Consider the following 26,082-nt stretch of genomic DNA (forward strand, 5'->3'; position numbering starts at 1 on the left):
CAGATTTAACGTAGTGTACATTTCAAATGAGGATTCATTCAAATTGATTGGAACTAGGCAGCATTCATTGAGAATATAGATTAAAAAATATAAACTTTATTTCTTTGGTGGTGATTGACTTTTGGTTTGAACATATCTTTCTGGAAATGGAGCTCCATGTGAATCTGACTCAATTCATTCTGTGACTGTGGAAAGGATGTTCTCCGCTCTGACAGCAGTAACATACCTGCTGTTTGTTCGAAACAGCTGGTCACACTTGGCTCTGTACCGAGGGAATATTACATTGTCTTGGTCCTTTGAGTACTTGCCTGGAAGAAGACAGAAGAGATACCTCCTGTAAATCAATATCAGTTGTGATTGGCAACATCAATGTAACATTGAGTTAATGATCATTAGGATTTGTTGTTTAAAGCCAGCTGCACCTCGTCCATTTTTACCAGTTGAGTGAGATTCCAAAACTAAACAATACCCATATTCACTTGCATCAGATGGCCCATTCATGGAGCTGTATGTGGATATGAGAGTTTAGTCATTGATCTATACCTGTCAGTTCCTGCTTGATGAATATGTGGGTGTAGTCATCAAACTGTAACTTTCGGTATATGGTAAATTTACATATTCACACAACAGGGACTGGTCTGGTCTCATCGATAACTAGAGAATCATAAAAATAATACAGCATCAGTAGGGCAGGAGGCAGCATCCTGCCAATCTTGTTCATGCAAATGCCAACACACCCAGGTGCCCTTTCTCATCCCACCTTCCTGCCACAGGCCGTAACCTTGCAGTTCCTTGCCCGTAAACTTGAGGTGCAGTTCCAGAGAATTTTTGTTTTTAAAAAATGCAAGGTCTCTGCCTGCACCACCAAATCAGGCAGCGAATTCTAGATACCCACCACACTCTGCATTAAAAAAAAATTTTTCCTCATATCATCTAATCCTACAACCACTGAGCTTGAAACAGTGATCCCTGGTTTTTGAACTCTCTGTCAAAGTAAACAGGTTCCTCCTGTCTAATGTTCCCTCCCACGAGTTAGTTAAAAATCACACAACATCATGTTATGATTCAACAGGTTTATTTGGAAGTGCACGCTTTGAGTGCTGCTCTTTCATCAGTTAGGTCACTATTTAGTACTGTAGACCCCCCGTACCTGTGGGGATACGTTCCAGGACCTGCAGCGGAAACGCAAAACCGCAGATAGGTGCAAAACCATTAATTTAAATGGGATATATGCCTTCCCGGCAGCCTCCTGGTCCGTGGTAAAGGAACATTCCCTTTGATATACTCTCACCACGGTAAACTGCTATAACCGGACTTGCAAATATGGGGTCACCCAGTATTCCTTAATTGTGGCACCTTTGTTCCATGGAATACAACTCCAATCTCTCCTGATAGCTACAATTCTGGCAACATTCTAGTAAATCTCCTCTAAACTCTCTCCACAGCAATGATATCCTTCCTGTAATGTGGTGACCCGACTGCACACAATACTCCTGTGTAGCCACCAGTGCCTCAGTTTCATTGTTGTTTCCCTATTTTTGTATTCACCCCTCTGTCAATGAGGGAGAGCATTTACAACCCCATCTATCTTTAGAGACCTGTTCATTTACACACTCACGTCACCTGCCCCTCTCAGTATACTCCCATTTATTGTCTATTCCCATTTACTGTCTGACTTCCCAAAATGCATTCCCTCACACTTATCGGAGTTGAACTCCATCTGCCACTTTGCTGCCCACTCCACCAAAACACCTACATAGTTTAGGAGCCTACAGCTATCCTCCACACTATCCACTACACAGCCAATTTTTCCGTTGTTTGTTAATTTTACAAATTTGCCCAACATATGCAACTCCAAATCATTAATGTATAAAATGACCAGCAGAGGTCCCAACACTGCAGAGCATGACTTGTAACAGCTTTCCATTCACAAGCACCAGCATTGACCATATCCTTTCTTTCTTGTGACTGAGCCGACTTAGGATCCAATTCAACACATTACCCTGTATCCTCTGGGCTTTTACTTCTTGGACCAGTCTGCTGTGATGCTGCTGCTCTTTAACATGCCTCTAAAAGAGACAGGCTCTGAAAAGTCAGAGTTGATGGGTTTTAGGGCCATTTTGATCATACCTCAGGCAAAAGGCTTCCACATTTTTAAACAGAACACTTGTACAATGAAAGGGGGGTGTCCCAGTTTTCCCAGATCCGCTTTACTCTGGTTTGATTTGGTTTTGACTGTCTGGCTATTGACCGAAAGCAGTCAGGCAGTTGAAAAACCTGCTGAACCCAAAGAAGCTGGTCCATGATGGTACTCTTCTCTCTGCCATTTCTCCTGTAAGACCAAGTTTTTGATTTTACCTTTTGTGCCAAGGGGTATTTATGGGGATTGCTGTAAATGTTGGAAACACCATTAAGTTGGTAAAATCTGTTGCTTTTTTGGCTTTTTAAGTTATTTAGTATTCTGTTCTCTTTTGTTTCAGATGCATCCCTGAATATTATCATCTTAAAAATGATGTCTTATTGAGGAAATGGAGACCATCACATATTCAGGCAGATTAGAAATGGGCAGAAGTTTACCAAGTTGTATTGCCAGTGTATTAAAGAAATGACATCTTGCAAGTAGTGCATGAGCTACCTGCATAGATTGTGTGTTTGGAATTCACATTATTTAATTGTCATCTCTGTCTGTGACAATTATTCAGCGAAGGATTAATTCTGTCCTTCTCAGTCATACACAAACACCGTGTAAATATGCTTCATCCCGGTTGGAGGATTTGAGCTATAAGCAGAGGCTGAATAGGCTGGAACTGTTTTCCCTGGAGATTGACCTTATAGAAGTTTATACAATCATAAAGTGCATGGAGAAGTGGAGGAGGCCAGTACAATTACATTTAAAAGGCATCTGGGTGGGTATAAAGAGAAAGCCTTAAAACTTGTCCTGAAACATTTAGTCTAAATGTAATGTTGATTTATAGAACACTTGCTGCACAGGAGAAAATAAACAGGATAGGCAGGGAAGCATCAGGCCACAAAAGTGGTAACCCAGGGTGTGTAGAAGATAAAAACATCAGTTCTCACCAAGTGATAACAGGATGCTCTAAAGCAATTAAGAATATTTGCCCTAACATCAATGAATCAGTGGAAAAAGGACACAGTGATAACATTCACAGTTGTTAAATTGTGAAATTAATGACAGTGTTTAACTGTGATCTCAGAAATTTTGTATCATCTTAGAAGCATGTCAAAAGCCTTGTAATAAACAGTCAGGTCCTACCAATAATAGTGGGTTCTTATTACGTGTGTGTGTGTGTGTGTGTGTGTGTGTGTGTGTGTGTGTGTGTGTGTGAGTGTGAGTGAGAGAGAGATGCATTTATTTGAATTTATTTGCATTTTGGACTTTATGATTTTGAATAGCCCCTAATTATGAAATGTAAACTCTGTAAAGTATAATATTGATGACACTTTATCTTAGCATTCTTACAGACTATGACTGCCCCACTGTCAAATCTAACTCATCAGATCTTCTGTCTGCTTTGAATTTGAATCACAACCCTGAAAAGAAAGTATGTTTAATTTGAGACAAATGATTCATTAAAAATTCAACCTTGTGGTAACATTTCAGCCCCCGATACGGAATGATGCTGTGTTTAAGATAAAAAGCAGGAGTCTGCTCCCAGTTTAAAAATTATTCTAAACCTAACATCAAAGAGATTCTGACACAATGTATTAGGAAGCCATTTTATGGCCGAAGCTTGTCCTGCTTGCTAAGAAGCCATTTTGTAAAACAATAATATCTGACATGTGAGCTGTGCAAGGTTACCTTATGACCTCTTACACTTAGTTTAGACTGGTACCTCTTTATGACAGGGACCTACCTCACCAACAGGCACCTGACTCAGCTGGATGTGTTTTTCTCACCTGATGGATGGTTAAGGGCCGACAGGAGTGATCAGTAAAGCGCACACAGACCTGTTAATTAACTTCTCTTCCTTACAAATTATTGCCTTTCCACTGTCTGTCTAATTAAGAACATGCAGTGCTTTTTGTGAAATTTTCTAAAAAGGAAGCTTGTTTGAGACAGAAGAGTGGAGTAGCTTGTGAGGACTCTTAAAGGAAGGGCTCTTATCCTACTCTTCTAAGGTTTTAGAACCTTAGCTAGCCCGGCCCTTAGGTGTCAATGTTACATTGTAACAATGATACTATTGGTAAATAAAGGGGAAGTCTAAAATTAAGCTAAACTGTTTGCAAGAGGTTTTCATTCCAGACTACCAAGGAGTACGATCTCCATGACGAACCAAGAGAGGCTTACAGGGCTGAGTCCACAAGGGATTTTCTGTGCTGTCTCAAATTTGTACTTTAACAATATGAATAGGAATGGTTTAGAGAGAGATGGGAAAGTGCTGGCAAATGGGAGAAGATTAGGTTAGGATATCTGGTTGGCATGGACCGAAGGGTCTATTTCTACACTGTACATCTCTATGACTCGATGACTCTTCGGTAATTCTTGCCCTGTTGGTGACCATAGTTTCCCTCCATCTCTGTATTTAACCCCAACTTCAATGATTGTTGCATTGTTTGAACAATCATGTGGCCTATTTGTCTATCTTCATTGTAACTTTGAAACTGCCCTTAAGTACTGAAAATTGTTATGCATTTCCTGAATGTCTATTTTGGATGAGGATTCAGTTCATCTATCTTCAAAGCTGGTGTGTAAACTTCAATGGGCTACATGCCTTCTGTTTGTCAGAGGCAACTGGCCTCTCTTTGTTTTGAACGGAGGAAGTATTACAATGTCTTAGTCCCTCAGGTGTTTTTCTGGAGGAAGACACAGGGACACCACCTGTAAATCAACATGAGGCTAGTCTGGTAATATTGAACTGATCATTGTCACATTGATTGCATCTTCATTAGGATGTGTGTTGATACTTCTTTAAAGCCAACAACTTAACCAGAACCACAGATCTGATTCCATTGTTGCCCTGAGCTGCTCCTTGTCTGGGGATTGTTTGTTTTTCATGTGATTCAATACCAATTGATTTGGAGATGCTGGTGTTGGACTGGGGTTGACAATGTTAAAAATCACACAGCAGGAGCTTCCGAAAAAAAATCGTTGGACTATAACCTGGTGCTGTGATTTTTAAATTGGTACCAATTGAGTGAGACCCAGAAACTGAGCAACAACTGCCCAGTGCCATGAATGGGAGTACTCAATCACCGGGATGCTTACACAGTTCAATATTCAACTCCCCAACTACCAGTTGGAAATAGGAAAAACGGCGCTATTTCTAATGTTTTTACCAAGACCCCAGCGCATATCTTTTTACAAGAGTATCACATTCCTACAGTTGGTCCACACAACGTCGGGAAACAGATTGAAATTAAAAGAGTTCAGAGCAGTTTCTTCCCGCTCTCCCTCCCTCAGCAGGTCCACACCCAGCCCGAGAAAGGCCTCTCTCTTCCCCCCAGCCTGCTCACTCCAAGTTCCGGGACCAGTTCCTGCTCCGCTCGGCCTCTTACAAACAGCCCCCGGTTCTCCCTGAACTCACCCCGAATCAATCCCGGTCTCGGAGCCCCCTCTGTGTCCCAGGCTCCCATCCCGATGTGCTGCTGGAAGGAGCCTGCTGTTCCCTCGCTTCCCTGGGCGCTGATCTCTCCATTGCGGTCTGTTTCAAACAAACCTCTTGCACTCACTGAGTAAATGCTCTTTACTCAGTGAGGGTCTCACGCATGCGCTCATCTACTCAGGATCAGTAAGCTTTGGGGAGAAAAGGTTCAGTTCCAGATACAGTTGGGGCTGGAGTGAGCTGGAGGCGGAGCTGGATGATCAAAGCCTGCTCTGTCTGTCACTCAGTTTCCTCTCCGGATCCGCCCCTCACTGTCTGTCAGCTCTTTCTCAGTCAGGTCGGGCCGGGCTGTATAAAAAAGGGAAGGGGAGGCAGCTCGGCTCTCATTCAGCAGCGATTGGAGTGAAGAAGCGTGATGTCTGGACGAGGCAAAGGCGGTAAAGGCCTGGGAAAAGGCGGAGCGAAGCGGCACCGCAAAGTGCTCCGTGATAACATCCAGGGTATCACGAAACCAGCCATCCGGCGCCTGGCTCGCCGTGGCGGGGTCAAGCGCATTTCGGGCTTGATCTACGAGGAGACCCGCGGAGTGCTGAAGGTTTTCCTGGAGAATGTGATCAGGGATGCGGTCACCTACACTGAGCACGCCAAGCGCAAGACGGTCACCGCCATGGATGTGGTGTACGCTCTGAAACGCCAGGGCCGCACTCTCTATGGATTCGGCGGTTGAGGATAAAGCGACCCTTTTCCAGCGAACCCAAAGGCTCTTTTCAGAGCCACCCAAACCCTCCGATAGAGAGCGGAGACCTGAGGACGGGGAAGGCAGCGCAACTTTATTGTTGGTTATTTCACATATGCCGTAATTTTAAAATTATTTCCATTCCATAATGTACTGATACCGTGTTCTGCGGTGCAACAGAGACCATTCAGAGTGGACGGTTCACTTTTTTTTTGTTGTTTACCGTGGCCAATGCTTTTACAATTGTCAGCATTCCTCCAGTGTAGCTCAGAGGCTATTCGGCGAATCGAGCCAACTGTTCTGCAACCTGATTATTCCATGTCAACTGTCGCATCGTGACTTGTAATTGTAAGATGTAGTAGCAACATTGGCCATTCTACCCATCCAGCTTGTTCTACCATTCGATTATGCCTGATATTTCTCCCACTTATTCCTCTCTCGTAAGTACCTGTTTGTCTCAGTAATAATCAATGTAATAATACGTGGCTGTCAATGTCTTTTATTTATTGTGGAACCCAGACAAATTGCAGTACAAATTGCAGTATTCCTATTTCCGACGCATAATATTCGGCTCAGTTTTGTTTCTGGGAGCTTATGGATATCTTAATGGTACGTTCTTTCCATCTGCCCGTTCAGACAGTGATTACAAATTGTCTTCGGGCAAGTAATAATCCGGATGAAATAAAAATATCTTGATCAAGTGGGCTTCTTTAATTTTATCGGTGTACGTTGTATTAGCTTTAAAGTTGTTTCAATCGACAGGCTTTCAATTGATTCACAGCAAATGCAAGTTGGGTTGCTCATTCAGAGAGAGCAGAAAGTGATAGGCGTCATTCGTATTTCTAGCGGAAGTTCGTTAAAATCAAAAACTGCAGGCAGTAGCAGTGAAATTTACAACTAACGAGACCTTCATTCAGGGATTGTGGAATTCATGAAAAAAATATAGTAATAAGTGTAATTTAAACATAAGAATTTCGGTATTGGGTTAGATATTTGTGGAAAAACCCTATCTCCTCATTGACTCCCTTTGCGTTAACATGACTTGTGATGAGGTGGAAGCAGGAGAAAGAGGGGGAAATGGCGCCAAGAGACTAACGGCTTAGTTTCAAATTTGAAAATGCCCGCCATCACGTATAAAAGAGCAGCAACTTTTACACAGGAGAACACATGAGTACGCACACGTTATGAAATTAATCAATCGAAAAATCAACGTTCAGACAATTTCACTTTATCCCATACCCGCCTTTACAGCTGAAAAATGCCTCACAGGTGCTCAATCTGCTCGCTCTCTCGCCAGAAACAGGGGATACAAGTCTGGATAGGAACCGAGCAGAGAATAAAGCGCAGAGGGTCAGGGACCGTTCCTTGCTGCATCCTACAGCGACTGACTCGTTACTGTACTGGGTCAACTCAGTTCTTCCTACTGCACTTAAAGGAAATGTGAATCTAATGCGAGGTCAAACGCGATCGGGATCATTCGAAACTCAAGATATTATAACTAAAGACAGATCACTCAGGCAGTGACCGTTCAATAAGAAATCCTGTAGTCTAGGACATTTATAATTTATCATAAAATGCGATTGTTTCTCTGCTCCCATAGATAATCTGATGAAGGGATTTTGTTCGAAGCTTCGATGTTTCTGCTTCTCGGGTGCTCCCTGAACTGCTGTGCTTTTCCAGCACTACATTCATCTAGACTCTGGTTTCCAGCATCTGTGCCCTTGTTTTTCCCATAGACAGTAATTATCCAATTAAATGGAGCGTGGAACTTATTGATGTCTGGTACAAAGGCGAGCGCTCTCCACATTAATCCGAAGGAAAGGTTAGCCCCTTTCATAGATGTTGTGAGTGGCTCTTAAAAGAGCCTTTGGGTTGTCAGATTCAAGAATAATCTCTTCACTTCTTAGCGGCTCCCCCAGCGGCGGTTTTCTTGGGCAACAGCACGGCCTGGATATTAGGCAGCACCCCGCCCTGAGCGATGGTCACCCCTCCCAGCAGCTTGTTGAGCTCCTCGTCGTTGCGCACGGCCAGCTGCAGGTGCCTGGGGATGATGCGGGTCTTCTTGTTGTCCCGGGCCGCGTTGCCGGCCAGCTCCAGGATTTCAGCCGTCAGATACTCCAGCACCGCAGCCAGATAAACCGGCGCTCCGGCACCCACACGCTCAGCATAGTTACCCTTTCTCAGGAGCCTGTGAACACGGCCCACCGGGAACTGCAGGCCAGCCCGGGACGACCGAGACTTGGCCTTGGAGCGAGCTTTCCCACCGCCCTTTCCTCTTCCAGACATACTCACAAGCACTTTCGGAGAGAATGCTACGCTCCGCCCACATTGCGGCCTCTTATACCTTCGGGAGGAATGCTGGGGCAGCCATTTCTGATTGGTCCCATTGTTCAGCCCCTCCTAATGTTGTTTCAATTCCCAATCAGATATCTGCCTCATTCCCCAACCCGGAGAGGGCACAGGGCGGAAAGTACCGGCGCCAAATCAACCGTTTTCTTTCCAATTTGAAAAGCCCGCCAATTTCCAAACAAGGGAGTATGTTTTACACGAAAAATGAAGTACAAAAAAGTGAGGACGTTTAAAAACATAAATATAATTGTTAATTGACTTTTAGTTTACAAATATATACTTCACACCGTGTTACTCTCCCTCATTTGCCGACCTCTATCTGTCCATTTCTGATTTTGAAAGTGGGTTATTTTCTAAATCTTGCGAAGAAGCTGAAACAAAACGGGCCAAACACTGAAGTCTGCAACCTGTTTTTTCACTTCACATTTCTTTAGACCACCTACATGCGGAGAAAGCGGCACACACCGTTCTTCCGTCTTAGAATCAATAGAGAACACGGTTTTTAGACGATCTTTTAAAGTCGTCCTCCCTTAGATCTCTCAATCAGATTCAGCAAAAGTTCCACATTTCAGTCCGGTAGCAGTGTTGGTGTTCTCTTGGTTCACTTTGAAAGTCTCTCTCCGACAACAGGAGGTGGGACTGAAAGACGTGGTCACTTACTATTTTGTCTGCCACGGGTGAATATACAAGATGAAAAATGACTTGCTTAATCAGCTTTCGCAAAGTACTTGTAAAAACAAATGCATATCGCACTGAAATTAAAAATACCTCGTCCAGAATTACATGGAAGTAATACCATCAAATCGTAAAGATTTGATTCAGCTGTCTCAGGGAAGTTGTGGATGGCTCTTAAAAGAGCCTTTGGGTTGTGGATGTGTTTGTTTCAGTGCAGAGCAGTCCTTCACTTGGAGCTGGTGTACTTGGTCACCGCCTTTGTGCCCTCCGACACGGCGTGCTTGGCCAGCTCCCCGGGCAGCAGCAGCCGCACGGCGGTCTGGATCTCCCGGGAGCTGATGGTGCTGCGCTTGTTGTAATGGGCCAGGCGGGAAGCCTCCCCCGCGATGCGCTCGAAAATATCGTTGACGAACGAGTTCATGATGCTCATGGCCTTGGAGGAGATGCCGGTGTCGGGGTGAACCTGCTTCATCACTTTGTAGACGTAGATGGAATAACTTTCTTTCCTGGTCCGCTTCCTCTTTCTGCCACCCTTCGCTGGCGCCTTCTTGATGATTTTCTTCGCGCCCTTCTTGGAGGCTTGCTGTGCTTTCTTCTCATCAGCCATAGCGCCGCTCACTTTCAGACACAGAATAAGGGAAAGCGGGCTCGGAGCTCGCTTTTTATAGACTGACGGCGTCATCTATGCTAATGAGGGATGGGGGGCAATTAAGGTTTCTGATTGGGTAGTTTACACTGACGATTTTCACAAAATCTCAGTCTCTGGTTACTATGATTTGCAATGTGATTCGGTCAGAATCTGCAACGAAACGTGAAGTGGATGATGACTCTGTTCCTGTCAGTCTGACTGAGGGAGGTTTATTTTGTCCCTGTCACATAGAAAGCGATTGGAGTATTGGCCCGGTTTCCTTTTGCTCGTTGTTGTGATGATGTGTTTCTAGCTCCGCATGTCTCTTTCTGTTCTTCTTTATGGGTTGGAAATAACACAGAACTTGTCACTATGTGAAAAATGAACTCATCCGTTTGAAATTGCGATTACATTTGTTGTCAACTTACACAATCCAGTGGAACATGACCGTGAGTGTTTTCTACACTTGGGGTTGATGCAACTCGTTCTCAACTGCACGGAGTTGAAGATAAATGAAAAGAAAACGTTTCTATGTAATACTTCTCTTGAGTCACGAGCTGAATGATGTCTAGACTGTGGGATGAATATATTTCTGAGAACTTGATTGATAACTGTGTGCTTTGTAACTGCACTTCTCATTTAGGTGTCTTGCAGTTTCATGTAGGGATTTGTAGCATTTCTCAGTCTTATGCGAATACCTGTTAACCAGCAACTGTTAGCATGCTATATATGTGTCACTTTAACTTTGTATCTGTCGTGTCCTTATTTACACATTTGGCATTAACTCAACCTCTGTCCACTGAGGCTCTGGTCCTCTGTGTAATACTCAATTACTGTTACTTCAAGACAGGTTTTATTCTGTAACCATCAAACACTGATGTAGAAATATTCCTCCAATCTGTGCCCTTAGGAGAAAGTGAGGATTGCAGATGCTGGGGATCAGAGGGCTTATGCCCAAAACGTCGAGATGAAAGGCTCGAAACTTCAATTCTCCTGCTCCTCAGATGCTGCCTAACCCGCTGTGCTTTTCCAGCACCACACTCTCGACACCAATCTGTGCCCGTCTGTTTCTGGGATGTATTTTTGTCAACTCTATTCCAGTCTTTACATGTCAGTATGTTACTGGACTGTAATTCAGACCTTCTTAAGTGTGAAGTGTTGTTTTACTCCGTAGGTGTCATCCATTGACTTTGGACAGAGCCAGGTAGGACTCATTACCTTCCACTCCCATACCCTATGAAAATCAACTTCTGCAAATTGAAGTTGGGTTTGTAATTATAACTCAAGCATTGCGATAAGGAATAATTCTTTGTACATTGTTACTGACAATATCTGCAATGTCACTGCTGATGTTACATTGTTTGTGCCAGTTTCTAGCTAATAAATAGTTGTACTCCTAACATTTTATTATTTTGCAAGTGACTCAGTATTTCATGCTGTAACTGCCACTTTGTTGTTTCTAAGCTTGTGTTTATTCCGTTTCAGTCAATCACAGGCATGTCAGAGAGCAAATATCTCAACATCTCGAAATTTCTGATGAAATGGATGGCTAATCTTTTTTCACTCCATCCTTGGTACGTCTCAGTAACTTATAACTGAATCGATCAGTATGTGATCTATGAGCACACACACATCAGTAAGTTAAAGATAAAGTATATGGTGAATGATGCCTCCCAATCCTCTCTTGCAGATACAGTGTACATGCTGTAGTTAATAATTTCTTTCAGGCTTGCGTCACTTTAAATATCTCAGAGCAGAAGATCATAAGAAGCATGAGAAGCCTGGTATTTTTATCTGCCTGTGTACTCTGACAGGAGAACAGATCACAAAGATTTTAGTTATGATCTTCATCTCATTTTGATATTTAGCACCCATAACCAAACACTCCCTTTTGTGTCAAAAAGATATGTGGCTACATTAGCATAAACTAAGCCAATAACCCAACCCTAACTGCTCTCTGTGGAACAGAACAAGGGGAGAATGTTCTACATTTCTTTCTGAGGCAGAAGGCTTCCTGCTCAAAACTGTGTCCCTTACTCTGGATTCTCTCATAAGCAGTGACATACGCCCAGCATCAACTCTGTCAACTCCCTTCAGATCATTTTCTTTTGCCTTAAAGATGATGAATTGTTCTTCAAATCTCCAGTGAGAATATGCCCAACTATTTTATACTTACAATGAGAGCCTACATATCAATCTACAGCTTTAGGTTTCTTCAATGCGAATATGAGAGTACAAATATTACTCTGTCCCAGTAAGATTCTGATGTGTATACTTGAGTGAAGTTATCACCCTAAACCTGTTCGTTTCTACTGTGCGACTATGTCAGTTTCTGCTCTGTGAATGTGATCGCTTAATTATCAATCTGTCCATGTCAGTTTCTCCATTGTTGAAATGCGAATGTAGGTATCAATGTCCCTGCCATCTTCTCCTAAGTGAAAATGTGGGGGTCCGTATTGAAACGTACTTGTCGCTTTGTTACACGAATGCGTAAGTTTAGTTGTCAAACTTTCCCTGTCAGTTTCTGCTATGTGAATGTATTGATGTAGTTACACATCTGTACTGATGAAGGGGCCTTTAACCAAAACGTTGATTCTGCTGCTCCTTGGATGCTTCCAGACCTGCTGTGCTTTTCCAGCACCACACTCTCAGCTCTAATTTCCAGCATCTGCAGTCCTCACCTTTGCCCATCCATTTGTACCTGTCAGTTTCTGATCTGTGAATATGGAAATGTAGTTATTGATCTGTCCATCAGTTTCTGTAATTTGAATATGACTGTCTGGTTATCTATCTCTCGATCAGTTTCTGTGATGTGAAGATGACAGTCCAATTATCTATCTGTCCCTGTCAGATTTTGCTGTATGAATATGAGTGGCATTACCAGTCTCTACCTGTCAGCTTTTGCAACGTCAGTGTGATTTTAGCCATCAACCTGCCTCATTAGGTTCTAGGTGAACGTAAGAATGTAGTTATTATATACCTGTGAGATTCTGCTCTGGGACTATGCGAGTGTATTCTCAAAATGTATTTGTCAGTTTCTGCAATGTGAATGTGTTTGTGCAATCATCAGTCTACCCCTGACAGCTTCAACTATATGAATGGATGAGTGTATCTGTACCTGAAAGTATCTGTACTTGTCAGTTTGTGTTCTGTGAAATAAGTGAGTGTACTTATATATTTGTCTCTGTTTAACATGACACTTGCAGAAACTGCAGGAGCTCTTTTTACATCAAACCTCTGTTGCTCAACATGAATAAGGTTTTATCTATTGCCATCCATGTCAGGGTGGCATGGTGGCACAGTGGTGCCAGGGATGCAGATTCAATTCCAGCCTTGGTTCATTATCTGCGTGCAGTTTGCATGTTCTGCCCATGTCTGGATGGGCTTCCTCTGAGTGCTCAAGTTTTTTTGCATGGTCCAAATATGTGCAGGTTTGCTGGATTAGCCATGGTAAATTGTCCTGGAGGATTCAAGGATGTGCAGTGTCAGTGGGTTAAAACAAGGTAAAACCAGGGCTGCAGATGCTGGAAACCAGATTGCCCGAAGCATCGATTTTCCTGCTCCTCGGATGCTGCCTGAACTGCTGTGCTTTTCCAGCACCAATCTAGTGTTAGTGGTTAACTATGGTAAATGTGGAATTATGGGTATAGGGTGAGGTCTACGTCTGGCTGGGATCTGCTTTGGGGAGTTGTTGCTGGGGGATGGTCCAAATGAACTCCATCTGCACCGAGAAATTACATCTACTGTAATTGAAAGTAAGACTTTTTAAATACCATTTTCAGTCTCTGGCAGCGTAAAGCAGTTTGGATAATTTCCACAACTTTTATTCTATGGTACAGGTTATGATTGTAAGTTATATTCTGAATGTGCATTTTGAACTTTTTTTCACATGTTTATAACAAGACCTCTTTATGAGAGCTTTTGCATTCTGTATCCAATAATCTCTGGGGATCTGTCTAAATGTGTACCTTTTCACATTAATATTTAATTTCCCTTTGGACCACTTGAAAACAAAGTATTTATTCAGTATTTTGTATGAGATGTGCTCAGTTTTCCCCTTGTGGAAACAAATTAAATTGCAATATTTGTTTCAATCTGGCACTTGGCATGCAAGCTAATTCCTCCAGTTTGGACAAACAGAATTGATACACGAATTACATACTGTCATAGAGTTAGACAGCACGTTTAAACCATGATGAGATAATTGGAGGAATAATTAATCTGAATACTTATTTACTTCTTTCCCTATTTAAGTGGAATACATTGTTAGCATGCAATAGGTTCAGTATTTCCAAATAAACAAGTGGAGTTTGCTTTTTGACCAATATTATACTATGCATTAGAATTTTATAGGAAGTTCTCTTGTACACTGGGACTGACATACTTCACTCTTACCTTTCCTGATTAATTTAAGGAAAAGGTAGCGCTCCCAACCATGTGATTCTAATGGGCTTGATTTTCCTATTTTTGCCTACTGGCCAATTAACCGGACAGTGTTTCTTTGTTTTGCAAATTATTCTGTACCCACTGTGTGTTGGCATCATCTCACTCTTTCTTGTGTCCAGAAACCATCAGTTTCCTTCAAGTCCTTCATTACATAAGTAAGAACTATAACTGGTGCAGTCTGCAACTATTTGTTCTTCTCTTTGAATGCAGAACTAATCTTGTTTCTTCCATTCACTTGTATGGTTTGTGTACTTGGGAAGTACTCTCTCCCTGTCAGTCTGTACTATTTCATGGGACTGTGACATGGTTTATTGTCCTTCAAAACTCTGTTCAGATGTGACAGGTAGTCAACAGATTAGAGCCATGTTGTCTAGTGAAAAACTTAATGTAGAGTACTTGGGCTGTTGTGTACATGCACTGATTTTATGTATAAAAATGGTTTTTGAATGGAACAGTTATTAGGATACAGGAAGGATGCCCACACTCGATTTATCCTGCTTCAATCTTCCTGCATTGTGTTACTGAGCAGTTTATATGTTTACTGTTAAGTGGACAGCCAGTTAGCAAAGGAGAGAGTTTTCAGTTCATGTTTCCTGAAGTGAATGGGAAAGATCTTATTGCTTTGACTGTATTTGTAGGATTCACAGACAAGTTAAACCACAGTACATTGTCACAGAAAGGAGCTGTGCTGTTCTTCAGAGTCAAGGAGGTAAAAGCAACGGACCTTTGCACCTTCAATAGTGCAGTGTCTAACTGGGAGTAGTGATATCAAGGTGCGGCCTTCAGAGAGTCATACAGTTATACAGCACAGAAACAGATCCTTTGGTCCAAGCTGTTCATGCTGACCAGAGATCCTAATCCTAGTCCCATTTAAGTTAAAAATCTCAACACAAGGTTATATTACAACAGGTTTACATGGAAGCACTAGCTTTCAGAGCGATGAAGGAGCAGTGCTCTGAAAGCTAGTGCTTCCAAATAAACCTGGTGTACGACAAATTGGAGTTGTGTGATTCCTAACTTTGTCCACCCCAGTCCAACACTGGCACGCCCACATCATGGCTAGTCACGTTTGCCAGCATTTGACACATATCCATCAAAACTGTTCCTTTACTTGCAGACATCCAGGTGCCTATAAAAGATTGTAATTGTACCCACCACCTCCACTTCCTCTGGTAGCTCATTCCATACAAGCATCACATAAAAGCATTCCATGTGATAAAGTAACCCCACAGCCCTTTTAAAATCTTTTTTCCACAATTCAAACCTGTGCCCTCTATTTTTGCACTCACCCACATTCCGAAAACACCAGGGCTATTCATCCTATCATGCCCCTCATGATTTTCTCAACTTGTACAAAGGTCACACCTCATTCTCTGACAGTCCATGGAATAAAGCAACAGCCTGTTCAGCCTCTCCCCCTAAATCAAAACCTCCAGTCCTAGCAATGGAACATTGATGAGAATAGCGCAGTTGACGTGGATTACATGGACTTGTGTAAGGCCTTTGTCGAAGCATAACCCCTGACCAAGCAGGAAAGACTCAGTACGCAGGCAATCAGCATTCAGGCAAGTGGTAGGTGCTTATTCAAGCAGAAACGGGTTGGTGCAGGGAGAGGGCCAAATGATCTTCCCCCAAGACTGGCCTCAGAAGAGAGGTCCATGACACACATTTTTTTACAATAAAAAGCAATATTGTTTATAAACTTTCTGATATCAATTACATACAACTTGATTATGATATTCCTCCCTCTTACTTTGCATACTCTATTCAATGAGACACCTGATCAATGATAGGCATTTCTATGGACAGCCCCAGGAACCCGTGACCTCTCAGAGTTTAGAGGACACTGTAATCTCTAGGCCTTGGGATCTTTCTATGCATCCTATTCATTCACATTCTGAAGTTATTTTCTATACACCCTCGGGTTTCTCTCAATCTAGCTTATCTCTCTCAGGACAGCTTGAATGCTATTATTCATTGTATTCCATTTTATCAAGGTCAATTGCTCCTCTGATATAATTCAGACAGTGAGGAAATATATGAAGAAAAATAAAAGGAGAGTTTGTTTTGACTTACTTGCCATAGACTTGTAATTTTAATTTCTGTTATAAAAACTCAGATACAAAATTTAGATATCCCAACTATTTGAACTTTGTGATTAATGGACTGTGAGCAATCTATTGTGTTCTGGGTGTAAGAGAAATATTACCTAAAGCTAATTAACCTTCACTTCCAGGTTTAAATGCTTCTTTTTCCCTTTATGCTTTAGTATTATGCATCTATTTTGTATGCTGAAAACTACAGTGATGATGCTATGTTTCTTTATGAGAACCTAATTCTAAATATTCTAACGATAACTTTAGCTGTTGCACCCTCAGCTGTTTTAGGGGATTAATGGGCTGTAACTAGCATCTGGTGTCTGTTCATTAACTGGGACAATTACCCTTTCATTTAATGTGGCTGGAGTTACTCATTTACCAGACCTTCAGTCTGTTTGTCAGAACTGTTTCGAATGGCTACAGGCTGGGTCCTTTTTACTGTCCTCGCAGTGGCTCGTTCAATGCATTACTGTGTGAGTAGGCTGCTTGGCGTAGTTTTTGCCTGCCATTGCATTTCACATCCTGCTGTTTAATTCTTAAAGGTCAGTTTGTGTTAACAGATACGGGCCACTCTATTCTGGCCAGGTACAGGCCACCCCTACAGCCTTTGACAAAGTCCCATATAAAAGACTGGTCCAAACTCGGCTCTTGGAGTCCCAAGCAAATTGGATCTGAAATGAGCTTGCAGACAGGATGCAAACTATGATAATGGAGGATTCTGTTTGTGATCAGTGCTGGGACCTTTGCTGCTTGTTACGTACATATTCACAAGTGGATATGAATGTAGAATGTATAATTAGTAAGCCTGCAGATTAATTTTTCATGCAGAAATATTATGCGCTTCAGTGCAGTCTTGGAGTGCAATGGGCCTGTTCCTATATTGTAATGTTCTTTGCTCTACGACATGAAAGTCGATGGCGTTTTTTTTTAGATTAGATTACTTACAGTGTGGAAACAGGCCCTTCGGCCCAACAAGTCCACACCGACCCGCCGAAGCGCAACACACCCATACCCCTACATTATCCCTTACCCCTATGGGCAATTTAGATTGGCCAATTCACCTGACCCGCACATCTTTGGACTGTGGGAGGAAACCGGAGCACCCGGAGGAAACCCACGCAGACACGGGGAGAACGTGCAAACTCCACACAGTCAGTCGCCTGAGTCGGGAACTGAACCCGGGTCTCCAGGCGCTGTGAGGCAGCAGTGCTAACCACCGTGCCACCGTGCCGCCCACCGTGCCGCGTTGTTGACAGCGAAGGGGATGGTCTCAGGCTACAGCATGAGAACATTGGGCACTGCAATGGCAGATGGAATTTAATCCTGATAAATGAGGTCATGCATTTAATAAGGCAAAGAATTACACAATGAAGGATTGGTCCCTCGGCAGTACTGAGGATCTTGGTATACAAGTTTATAGATCACAGAAGGTGGAATGGGACTATTTGGCATCGATCATTTGGCCCCGGCCATTTTGGCGCTGAGCTGTTTTGGCACCAATTCAGAATTTAAAAAAGTCTTGTAGAGCCCGTAAGAAATGAGTTTTTATTGCATTATAAGAAAGAAATCGAATTCTTTTTTATTCATTATTTTAGCTATTCATTACAAAAAAGAATTTCTACATTTTGCTACACTTATCAAACACATATAGAGAATCATCATGTGAAAATTTTGGTTGTCTTTTTTGCTTAGAATGTTTTCAGCCATTTCTGGTATAGGCTCCACAAGGAAAATCGAAAGAAAATTGTATTACAGCTTTCCAATGTGAAGACAGAAGGGCTTAAGTATCATCAAGGCAGTAGATGACTATTAACAATTGTTAAATGAGAAAATGATTACAAAACAAGATTTGAATCTACAGCGGGTCATTACAGCTTTGACTATCAACTCTTGCTAGTTGAGAAAATTACATTGGGTCGTTAGTCATCCTCTCTTCTTTCACCAAACAAGACTTTTATTTTTATTCTGAATTGGCGCCAACACAGCTCAGCGCCAAAGTAATGAGCATCAAAACAGTTTAGAACCAAAATGGCGGGACCAAATGATCGGTGCCAAAACGTACCTGACCCCACAGAAGGTGTACTGACAGGCAGACAGGCTGCTGAAGAAGGCATACAGAATGCTTTCTTTCAGTACCTGAGCTGTTGAATGTAAGAGCGAGGAAGTCTTATTACACCTTTCAAATACTGTGTGCAGTTCTGATTACCACACAATTAGAAGGATGGGATTGGCTGGAAAGGATGCAGTAGGTTGGAAAGTCTCCGTCAAAAGGGGAGACTGTATGAGCTGGGTTTGGTTTCCTCTGAGCAGAGGTGGTTGAGGAAGGATCTGACTGAGATGTACAGCATGGAAACAGACCCTTCGGTACAACCCGTCCATGCCAACCAGATATCCCAACCCAATCTAGTCCCACCTGCCAGCACCTGGCCCATACCCCTCCAAACCCTTCCTATTCATATACCCATCCAAATGCCTCTTAAAATGTTGCAATTATACCAGCCTCCACCACATCTTCTGGCAGCTCATTCTATACACATACCACACTCTACGTGAAAAAGTTGCCCCTTAGGTCTCTTTTATATCTTTCCCCTCTCACCCTAAACCTCTAGTTCTGGACTCCCCAACCCCAGGGAAAAGACTTTGTCTATTTATCCTCTCAGGTCACCTCTCAGCCTCCGACACTCCAGGAAAAACAGCCCTAGCCTGTTCAACCTCTCCCTGTAGCTCAGATCCTCAAACCCTGGCAACATCCTTGTAAATCTTTTCTGAACCCTTTCAAGTTTCAAAACAGCTTTCTGATAGGAAGGAGACCAGAATGGCATGCAATATTCCCACAATGGCCTAACCAATGGCCTGTACAGTTGCAACATGACCAACCAACTCCTGTACTCAATACTCTGACGAATAAAGGAAAGCATACTAAACGCCTTCTTAACTATCCTGTCTACCTGCGACTCCACTTTCAAGGAGCTATGAACCTGCACTCCATAGTCTCTTTGTTCAGCAACACTCCCTACGACCTTACCATTAAGTGTATAAGTCCTGCTAAGATTTGCTTTCCCAAAATGCAGCACCTCGCATTTATCTGAATTAAACTCCCATCTGCCACTTCTCAGCCTATTGGCCCATCTGGTCAAGATCCTGTTGTAATCTGAGGTAACCTTCTTCACTGTCCACTACACCTCCAATTTTGGTGTCACCTGCAAACTTACTAACTGTACCTCTTATGCTCGCATCCAAATCATTTATGTAAATGACAAAAAGTAGAGGGCCCAGCACCGATCCTTGGAGCACTCCACTTGTCACAGGCCTCCAGTCTGAAAAACAATCCTCCACCACCACTGTCTGTCTTCTACCATTGAGCCAGTTCTGTATGCAAATGGCTAGTTCTCTCTGTATTCCATGAGATCTAACATTGCTAATCAGTCTCCCATGACAAACCTTGTCAAATGCCTTGCTGAAGTCCATATAGATCACATCTACCACTCTGCCCTCATCAATCCTCTTTATTACTTCAAAAATACAATCAAGTTTGTGAGACATAATTTCCCACGCACAAAGCCATGTTGACTATCCCGAATCAGTCCTTGCCTTTCCAAATACAGGTACACCCTGTCCCTCAGGATTCCCTCCAACAACTTGCCCACCAACGAGGTCAGGCTCACCGGTCTATAGTTCCCTGGCTTGTCTTTGCCGCCCTTCTTAAACAGTGGCACCAAGTTTGCCAACCTCCAGTCTTCCCGCACCTCTCCTGTGACTATCGGTAATACAAATATCTCAGCAAGAGGCCCAGCAATCACTTCTCTAGCTTCCCACAGAGTTCTCGGGTACACCTGATCAGGTCCTGGGGATTTATCCACCTTTAACCATTTCAAGACATCCAGCACTACCTCCTCTGTAATCTGGACATTTTGCAAGATGTCACCATCTATTTCCCTACAGTCTATATCTTCCATATCCTTTTCCACATTAAATACTGATGCAAAATATTCATTTAGTATCTCCCCCATTTTCTGTAGCTCCATACAAAGGCTACCTTGCTGATCTTTGAGGGGCCCTATTCTTTCCCTAGTTACCCTTTTGTCCTCAACATATTTGTAAAAACCGTTTGGATTCTCCTTAGGTCTATTTGCCTAAGCTATCTCATGACCCCCTTTTGTCCTCCTGATTTCCCTCTTAAGTATATTCCTACTTTCTTTATACACTTCTAAGGATTCAATTGATCTATCCTGTCTATACCTGACATATGCTTCCTTCTTTTTCTTAAACAAACCCTCAGTTTCTTTAGTCATCCAGCATTCCCTATACCTACCAGCCTTCCCTTTCACCCTGACAGGAATATATATTCTCTGGATTCTTGTTATCTCATTTCTGAAGGCTTCCCATTTTCCAGCCATCCCTTTACCTGCGAACATCTGCCTCCTATCGGCTTTCGAATGTTCTTGCCTAATACCGTCAAAATTGGCCTTTCTCCAATTTAGGACTTCAACTTTTAGATCTGGTCTATCCTTTTCCATCACTATTTTAAAATGAATAGAAATATGGTCGCTGGCCCCAAAGTGCTCCCCCATTGACACCTCAGTCAGCTGCCCTGCCTTATTTAGCAAGAGTAGGCCAGGTTTTGCACCTTCTCTAGTACGTACATCCACATACCGAATCAGAAAATTGTCTTGTACACACTCCATCTGAACCTTTAACATTATGGCAGTCCTAGTTGATGTTTGGAAAGTTAAAATCCCCTATCATAACTCCCCTATTATTTTTACAGATGGTTGAGATCTCCATACAAGTTTTTTTCTCAATTTCCCTCTTACTATTGGGGGGTCTGTAATTAGATTAGATTAGATTAGACTTACAGTGTGGAAACAGGCCCTTCGGCCCAACAAGTCCACACCGACCCGCCGAAGCGCAACCCACCCATACCCCTACATTTACCCCTTACCTAACACTATGGGCAATTTAGCATGGCCAATTCACCTGACCCGCACATCTTTGTGACTGTGGGAGGAAACCGGAGCACCCGGAGGAAACCCACGCAGACACGGGGAGAACGTGCAAACTCCACACAGTCAGTCGCCTGAGTCGGGAATTGAACCCGGGTCTACAGGCGCTGTGAGGCAGCAGTGCTAACCACTGTGCCACCGTGCCGCCCACAAATACAATTCCAATAAGGTGATCAGCCCTTTCTTATTTCTCAGTTCCACCCAAATAACTTCCCTGGATGTATTTCCGGGAATATCCTCCCTCAGCAGTCGGAGTTTACTTAAGAGGGAAACCAGGAGGGAAAAAGGGGACATGAGATAACTTTGGCAAACAGGGTTAAGGAAAATGCCAAAGGATTTTATGAATACATTAAGGACAAAAGGGTAACTAGGGAGAGATTAGAGCCCCTCAAAGATCAGAAGGCAGCCTTTGTGTGGAAGCACAGAGATGGGGGAGATACAAAAAGAATATTTTTCATCACTGTTTACTGTGGAGAAGGACATGGAAAATATAGAATGGGGGAAATAGATGGTGACATCTTGAAAGATATCCATATTACAGAGGAAGAAGTACTGGTTGCCTTGAAACGCATAAAAGTGGATAAATCCCCCGGACCTGATCAGGCATATCCTAGAACTCTGTGGGAAGTTACCGAAGTGATTGCTGTGTCCCTTGCTGGGATATTTTTATCAGGATAGTCACAGATGAGGCGTCGGAAGACTAGAGGTTGGCTAATGTGGTGCTACTATTTAAGGAAGGTGGTAAGAAAAGCCAGGGAACTTTAGGCTGGTAAGCCTATCATCGGTGTTGAGCAAGATGTTGGAGGGAATCCTGAGGGACAGAGTTTTTACGTATGTTGAAAGGCAAGGACAGAATCAGAACAGTGAACATGGCTTTGTGCGTGGGAAACCATGACTCACAAACTTGAATGAGTTTTCTGAAGAAGTAACAAAGAGGATTTCCCCATGGGAGATTGGTTAGATCTCATGGAATACAGGGAGAACTCACCATTTGCATACAGAACTGGCTCAAAAGGTAGAAGACAGAGGGTAGTAGTAGAGGATTGTTTTTCAGACTGGAGACCCGTGACCAGTAGTGCTATATCCACTACTTTTCATTGTTTATAGAAATGATTTTCTATGTGAGCAAAGAAGATACAGTTAGTAAGTTTGTAGGTGACTCCAAAATTGCAAGTGTAGTCGACAGTGAAGAAGGTTACCTCAGTTTACAATAGAATCTTGATCAGATGGGTCAATGAGCTGAGGAGTGGCAGATGGAGTTTAAGTCAGATAAATGCTAAGTGCTGCATTTTGGGAAAACAGATCTTAGCAGGGCTTATACACTTAATTGTAAGGTCCTAGGGAGTGTTGCTGAACAAAGAGACCTTGGAATGCAGGTGCATATTTCCTTCAAAGTGGAGTCGCAGGTAGATAGGATAGTGAAGAAGGCATTTTGTATGCTTTCCTTTATTGGTCAGAGTATTGAGTACATGTTGCAGCTCTACAGGACATTGGTTCAGCCACTTTTGGAATATTGCGTACAGGTCTGGTGTCCTTCCTATCAGAAGGATGCTGTTCAGAAAAGATTTACACGGATGTTGCCAGGGTTGGAGGATTTGAGCTAGAAGGAGAAGTTGAATAGGTGGGGGGGGGGGGGCAGTTTTCCCTGGAGCATCGGGAGCTGATGAGTGACCTTATAGATGTTTATAAAACCATTAGGGGCATGGATGGGAGAAATAGACAAGGTATGTTCCCTGGGAAATGGAGGGGGGTCCAGAACAAGAGGACACACATTTAGGGTGAGATAAAAGATACAACAGAGACCTAAGTGGCAAGGTTTTCATGCAGAGGGTGATAGGTGCATGGAATGAAATGCCAGAGGTAGTGGTGGGGGCTCGTACAATTGCAAATTTTAAAAAGCATCTGAATTCATATATGAATTGGAAGGGTTTGGAGGGTATGGACTGGATGCTGGCATGAGGACTAGATTGGGTTGGAGTAGCTGGTCGGCATGGATAAGTTGGACTGAAGGGTCTGTTTCCGTGCTGTATGTCTTTGACTCAATGATTGATGAGAATAGAGCGGTGGCCGTGATCTATGTGGACTTCAGTAAGACGTTTAACAAGTTTCCACATTGTAGACTGGTTAGCAAGTTTAGATCACATGAAAATCGGGGAGAACTAGCAATTTGGACACAGAATTGACTTGAAATTGAAGACAGAGGGTGGTGGTGGAGGGTCACCTTTCAGACTGGAGACCTGTGATCAGTGGTGTGCCAGAAGGATCAGTGCGGGGTTCACTGCTTTTCATCACTTACATGAATGATTTGAATGTGAACATAAAAGGTTTGCAGATGGCACGAAAATTGACATAGTAGTGGACAGCAAAGAAGGTTCCCTCAGAGTACAACTGGATCATGATCAGATGGGCCACTGGGCTGAGCAGTGGCAGATGAAGTTTCATTCAGATAAACCTCAGGTGCTTCATTCTGGAAAGGCAAATCAAGGCAGGAGTTATACACTTAACGGTTAGGTCCTGGGGAGTATTGCTGAACAAAAAGACCATGGAGTGCAGGTTCATAGTTCCTTGAAAGTAGAATTGCTGATCGATAGGATAATGAAGAAGGCATTTAGTATGCTGTTCTTTATTGGTCTGAACATAGAATATAAGGGTTCGGATGTCATGTTGCAGCTGTACAGGTAATTGGTTTGGCCACTATTGGAATATTGTGTGCAATTATGGTCTCCTTCCTATCGGAAGGATATTGTGAAACATGAAACATTCAGAAAAGATTTACAAGCTTGTTACCAGGGTGCGAGTATTTGAGCGAAAGGGACAGACTGAAGAAGCTGGGCCTGTTTTCCCAGGAGTGTTAGAGGCTGAGGGGTGACCTTACAGAATTTTAGTACCTTTATGAAATTCTGACCTTTATAAAATCAGGAGGGTCATGGATAGACAAAATAGACAAGGTATTTTATCTGAGGTGGGGGTGTCCAGAACTAGAGAGCACAGGTTTCAGGTGAGAGGGAAAGGATTTAAAAGAGACCTGAGGGGCAACATTCTTATGCAGAAGGTGGTGTGTGTATGGAATGAGCTGCCAGAGGAAGTGGTGGAGGCTGGACCAATTCCAAAATCTGAAAGGCACCTGGACACTTCCATGAATAGGAATGGTTTAGAGGGAAATGGGCCAAATGCTGGCAAACGGCACTAGTGCTGCTAAATGGGACAAGATTAGTTTTAGATATCTGGTTGGCATGGATGGGTCAGACCAAGTGGTCTGCTTCTGTGCTGTACATCTTTATAATTCTATGGCTGTGAATTATAACTATTAATGGCAAATGGGGTAATGTACATAAAGAATGGTGAGGGAAAAAAAGAATTGGAATTCCTCTGTGACATAATTCCTCTTAATTTGAAAATTTCTTTCTGGAAATTGAGTCAGTGTGTGTTTAATTCAATCTGCTCCATAACTACAGAAAGGATGTTCTTCAGTCTGACTGCAGTAACACACCTGCTGTTTGTTAGAAGGAACTGATTACACTTGGCTTTGTACCGAGGACATATTACATGATCATGGTCCTGGAGGAAGACAGAAGAGACATCATTTGTAAATCAACATTAAATCAATGTAATAATTTAATAATCATTAGGCTGTTTTTTCCTTCAAGACAGCAATTCCAACAGGACCACAGGGCTAGGCTTGAACTGCTCTTTCGTGATTGTATCAAAAAAATCTGTACCAATTCACTGAGGACCAGATACTAACCAACACTTCTACAAATGGGATAATCTAATGCGAGTGCATGTCTGGATATGAAAGATTCCTTATCTATCCATACTTGTCAATTCCTGCTCAGTGAATGTGCGAGGACAATTATCAAGATGTACCTGTTAAATGCTGCTCTGTGAATATGAGTGTAATTATCAAACTGTAATTATCAATCCATATAATCTATGCAAATATGCAGGTGAATGCAGTTATTAATCTGTCCCTGTCACTCTCTGGTAATTATATTTACATTTTATCATCACAAAGACAAATAGGGACAGACTGATGACTATACTCATACATTCACAGAACATAAACCGACAGGTGCAGATTAATAAATAATTTCATACATTTGAAATATATAGGATCAGTCTCTGTGTGTTTCTCCAATGTGGATATGCGAGTTTAGTTATATACCTGTCAGTTTCTGCCCTGCGAATGTGTGTGTTTGCTTACCAATCTGTCCCTAACAGTTTCTGCTGTGTGTCTGAGAGTGTAGTTATCAATCTGAACCACAGTTTCTACTATGAGAATGTGAGTTTCACTATTAGTCTCTACCTGTCAGTTTCTGCTGTATGAATATTAAATGTAGTCATGAATTTGTACCCATCATGTTCTTCTGTGTGAATGCAGATATTGATCTCTACAGTACCAGTCAGGTTTTGCTATTTGACAGCAGAGTATCATTGGGGTGAAAATCAACTAGGTAAAGACAATGACTGCTGATGCTGGAAACCAGATTCTGGATTAGTGGTGCTGGAAAAGCACAGCAGGTCAGGCAGCATCTGAGGAGCAGGAAAATCGACGTTTCAGGCAAAAGTCTTTCATCAGGAA

The 26,082-nt window shown here is 42.6% G+C and overlaps 3 protein-coding genes across 4 annotated transcripts; 1 reads left to right on the top strand and 2 right to left on the bottom strand.

The window, feature by feature from the left end:
• Positions 1-3,739: 3,739 nt before the first annotated feature.
• Positions 3,740-8,586, bottom strand: LOC132837150 (histone H2A type 2-B-like). 2 transcript variants are annotated; one of them, XM_060856858.1, is made up of 2 exons: positions 8,224-8,586; positions 3,740-3,757 (listed from the first exon to the last, which is right to left on the bottom strand). In XM_060856858.1, the coding sequence occupies exons 1-2, from the start codon at positions 8,584-8,586 to the stop codon at positions 3,740-3,742; spliced, it is 381 nt and encodes a 126-aa protein (XP_060712841.1). The 2 variants fall into 2 exon arrangements, with proteins under 2 accessions (XP_060712841.1, XP_060712840.1); XM_060856857.1 differs by lacking the exon at positions 3,740-3,757 and having other exon boundaries at positions 8,197-8,586.
• On the top strand, positions 5,980-6,291 carry LOC132837216 (histone H4). The gene has a single exon (XM_060856937.1). It carries the CDS (start codon positions 5,980-5,982, stop codon positions 6,289-6,291), a length of 312 nt encoding a protein of 103 aa, XP_060712920.1.
• A 964-nt stretch (positions 8,587-9,550) lies between the features above and the next one.
• LOC132837191 (histone H2B type 1-O-like) lies at positions 9,551-9,931 on the bottom strand. The gene has a single exon (XM_060856909.1). The coding sequence runs from the start codon at positions 9,929-9,931 to the stop codon at positions 9,551-9,553; it is 381 nt and encodes a 126-aa protein (XP_060712892.1).
• Positions 9,932-26,082: the final 16,151 nt, after the last annotated feature.

Source organism: Hemiscyllium ocellatum, chromosome 49, assembly GCF_020745735.1.
Source record: "Hemiscyllium ocellatum isolate sHemOce1 chromosome 49, sHemOce1.pat.X.cur, whole genome shotgun sequence".
NCBI lineage: Eukaryota > Metazoa > Chordata > Chondrichthyes > Orectolobiformes > Hemiscylliidae > Hemiscyllium > Hemiscyllium ocellatum.

Coding starts and splice junctions, on each gene's coding strand:
- LOC132837216 (XM_060856937.1), top strand. CDS start 5,980: ATGTCTGGACGAGGCAAAGGCGGTAAAGGCCTGGGAAAAGGCGGAGCG.
- LOC132837150 (XM_060856857.1), bottom strand. CDS start 8,586: ATGTCTGGAAGAGGAAAGGGCGGTGGGAAAGCTCGCTCCAAGGCCAAG.
- LOC132837191 (XM_060856909.1), bottom strand. CDS start 9,931: ATGGCTGATGAGAAGAAAGCACAGCAAGCCTCCAAGAAGGGCGCGAAG.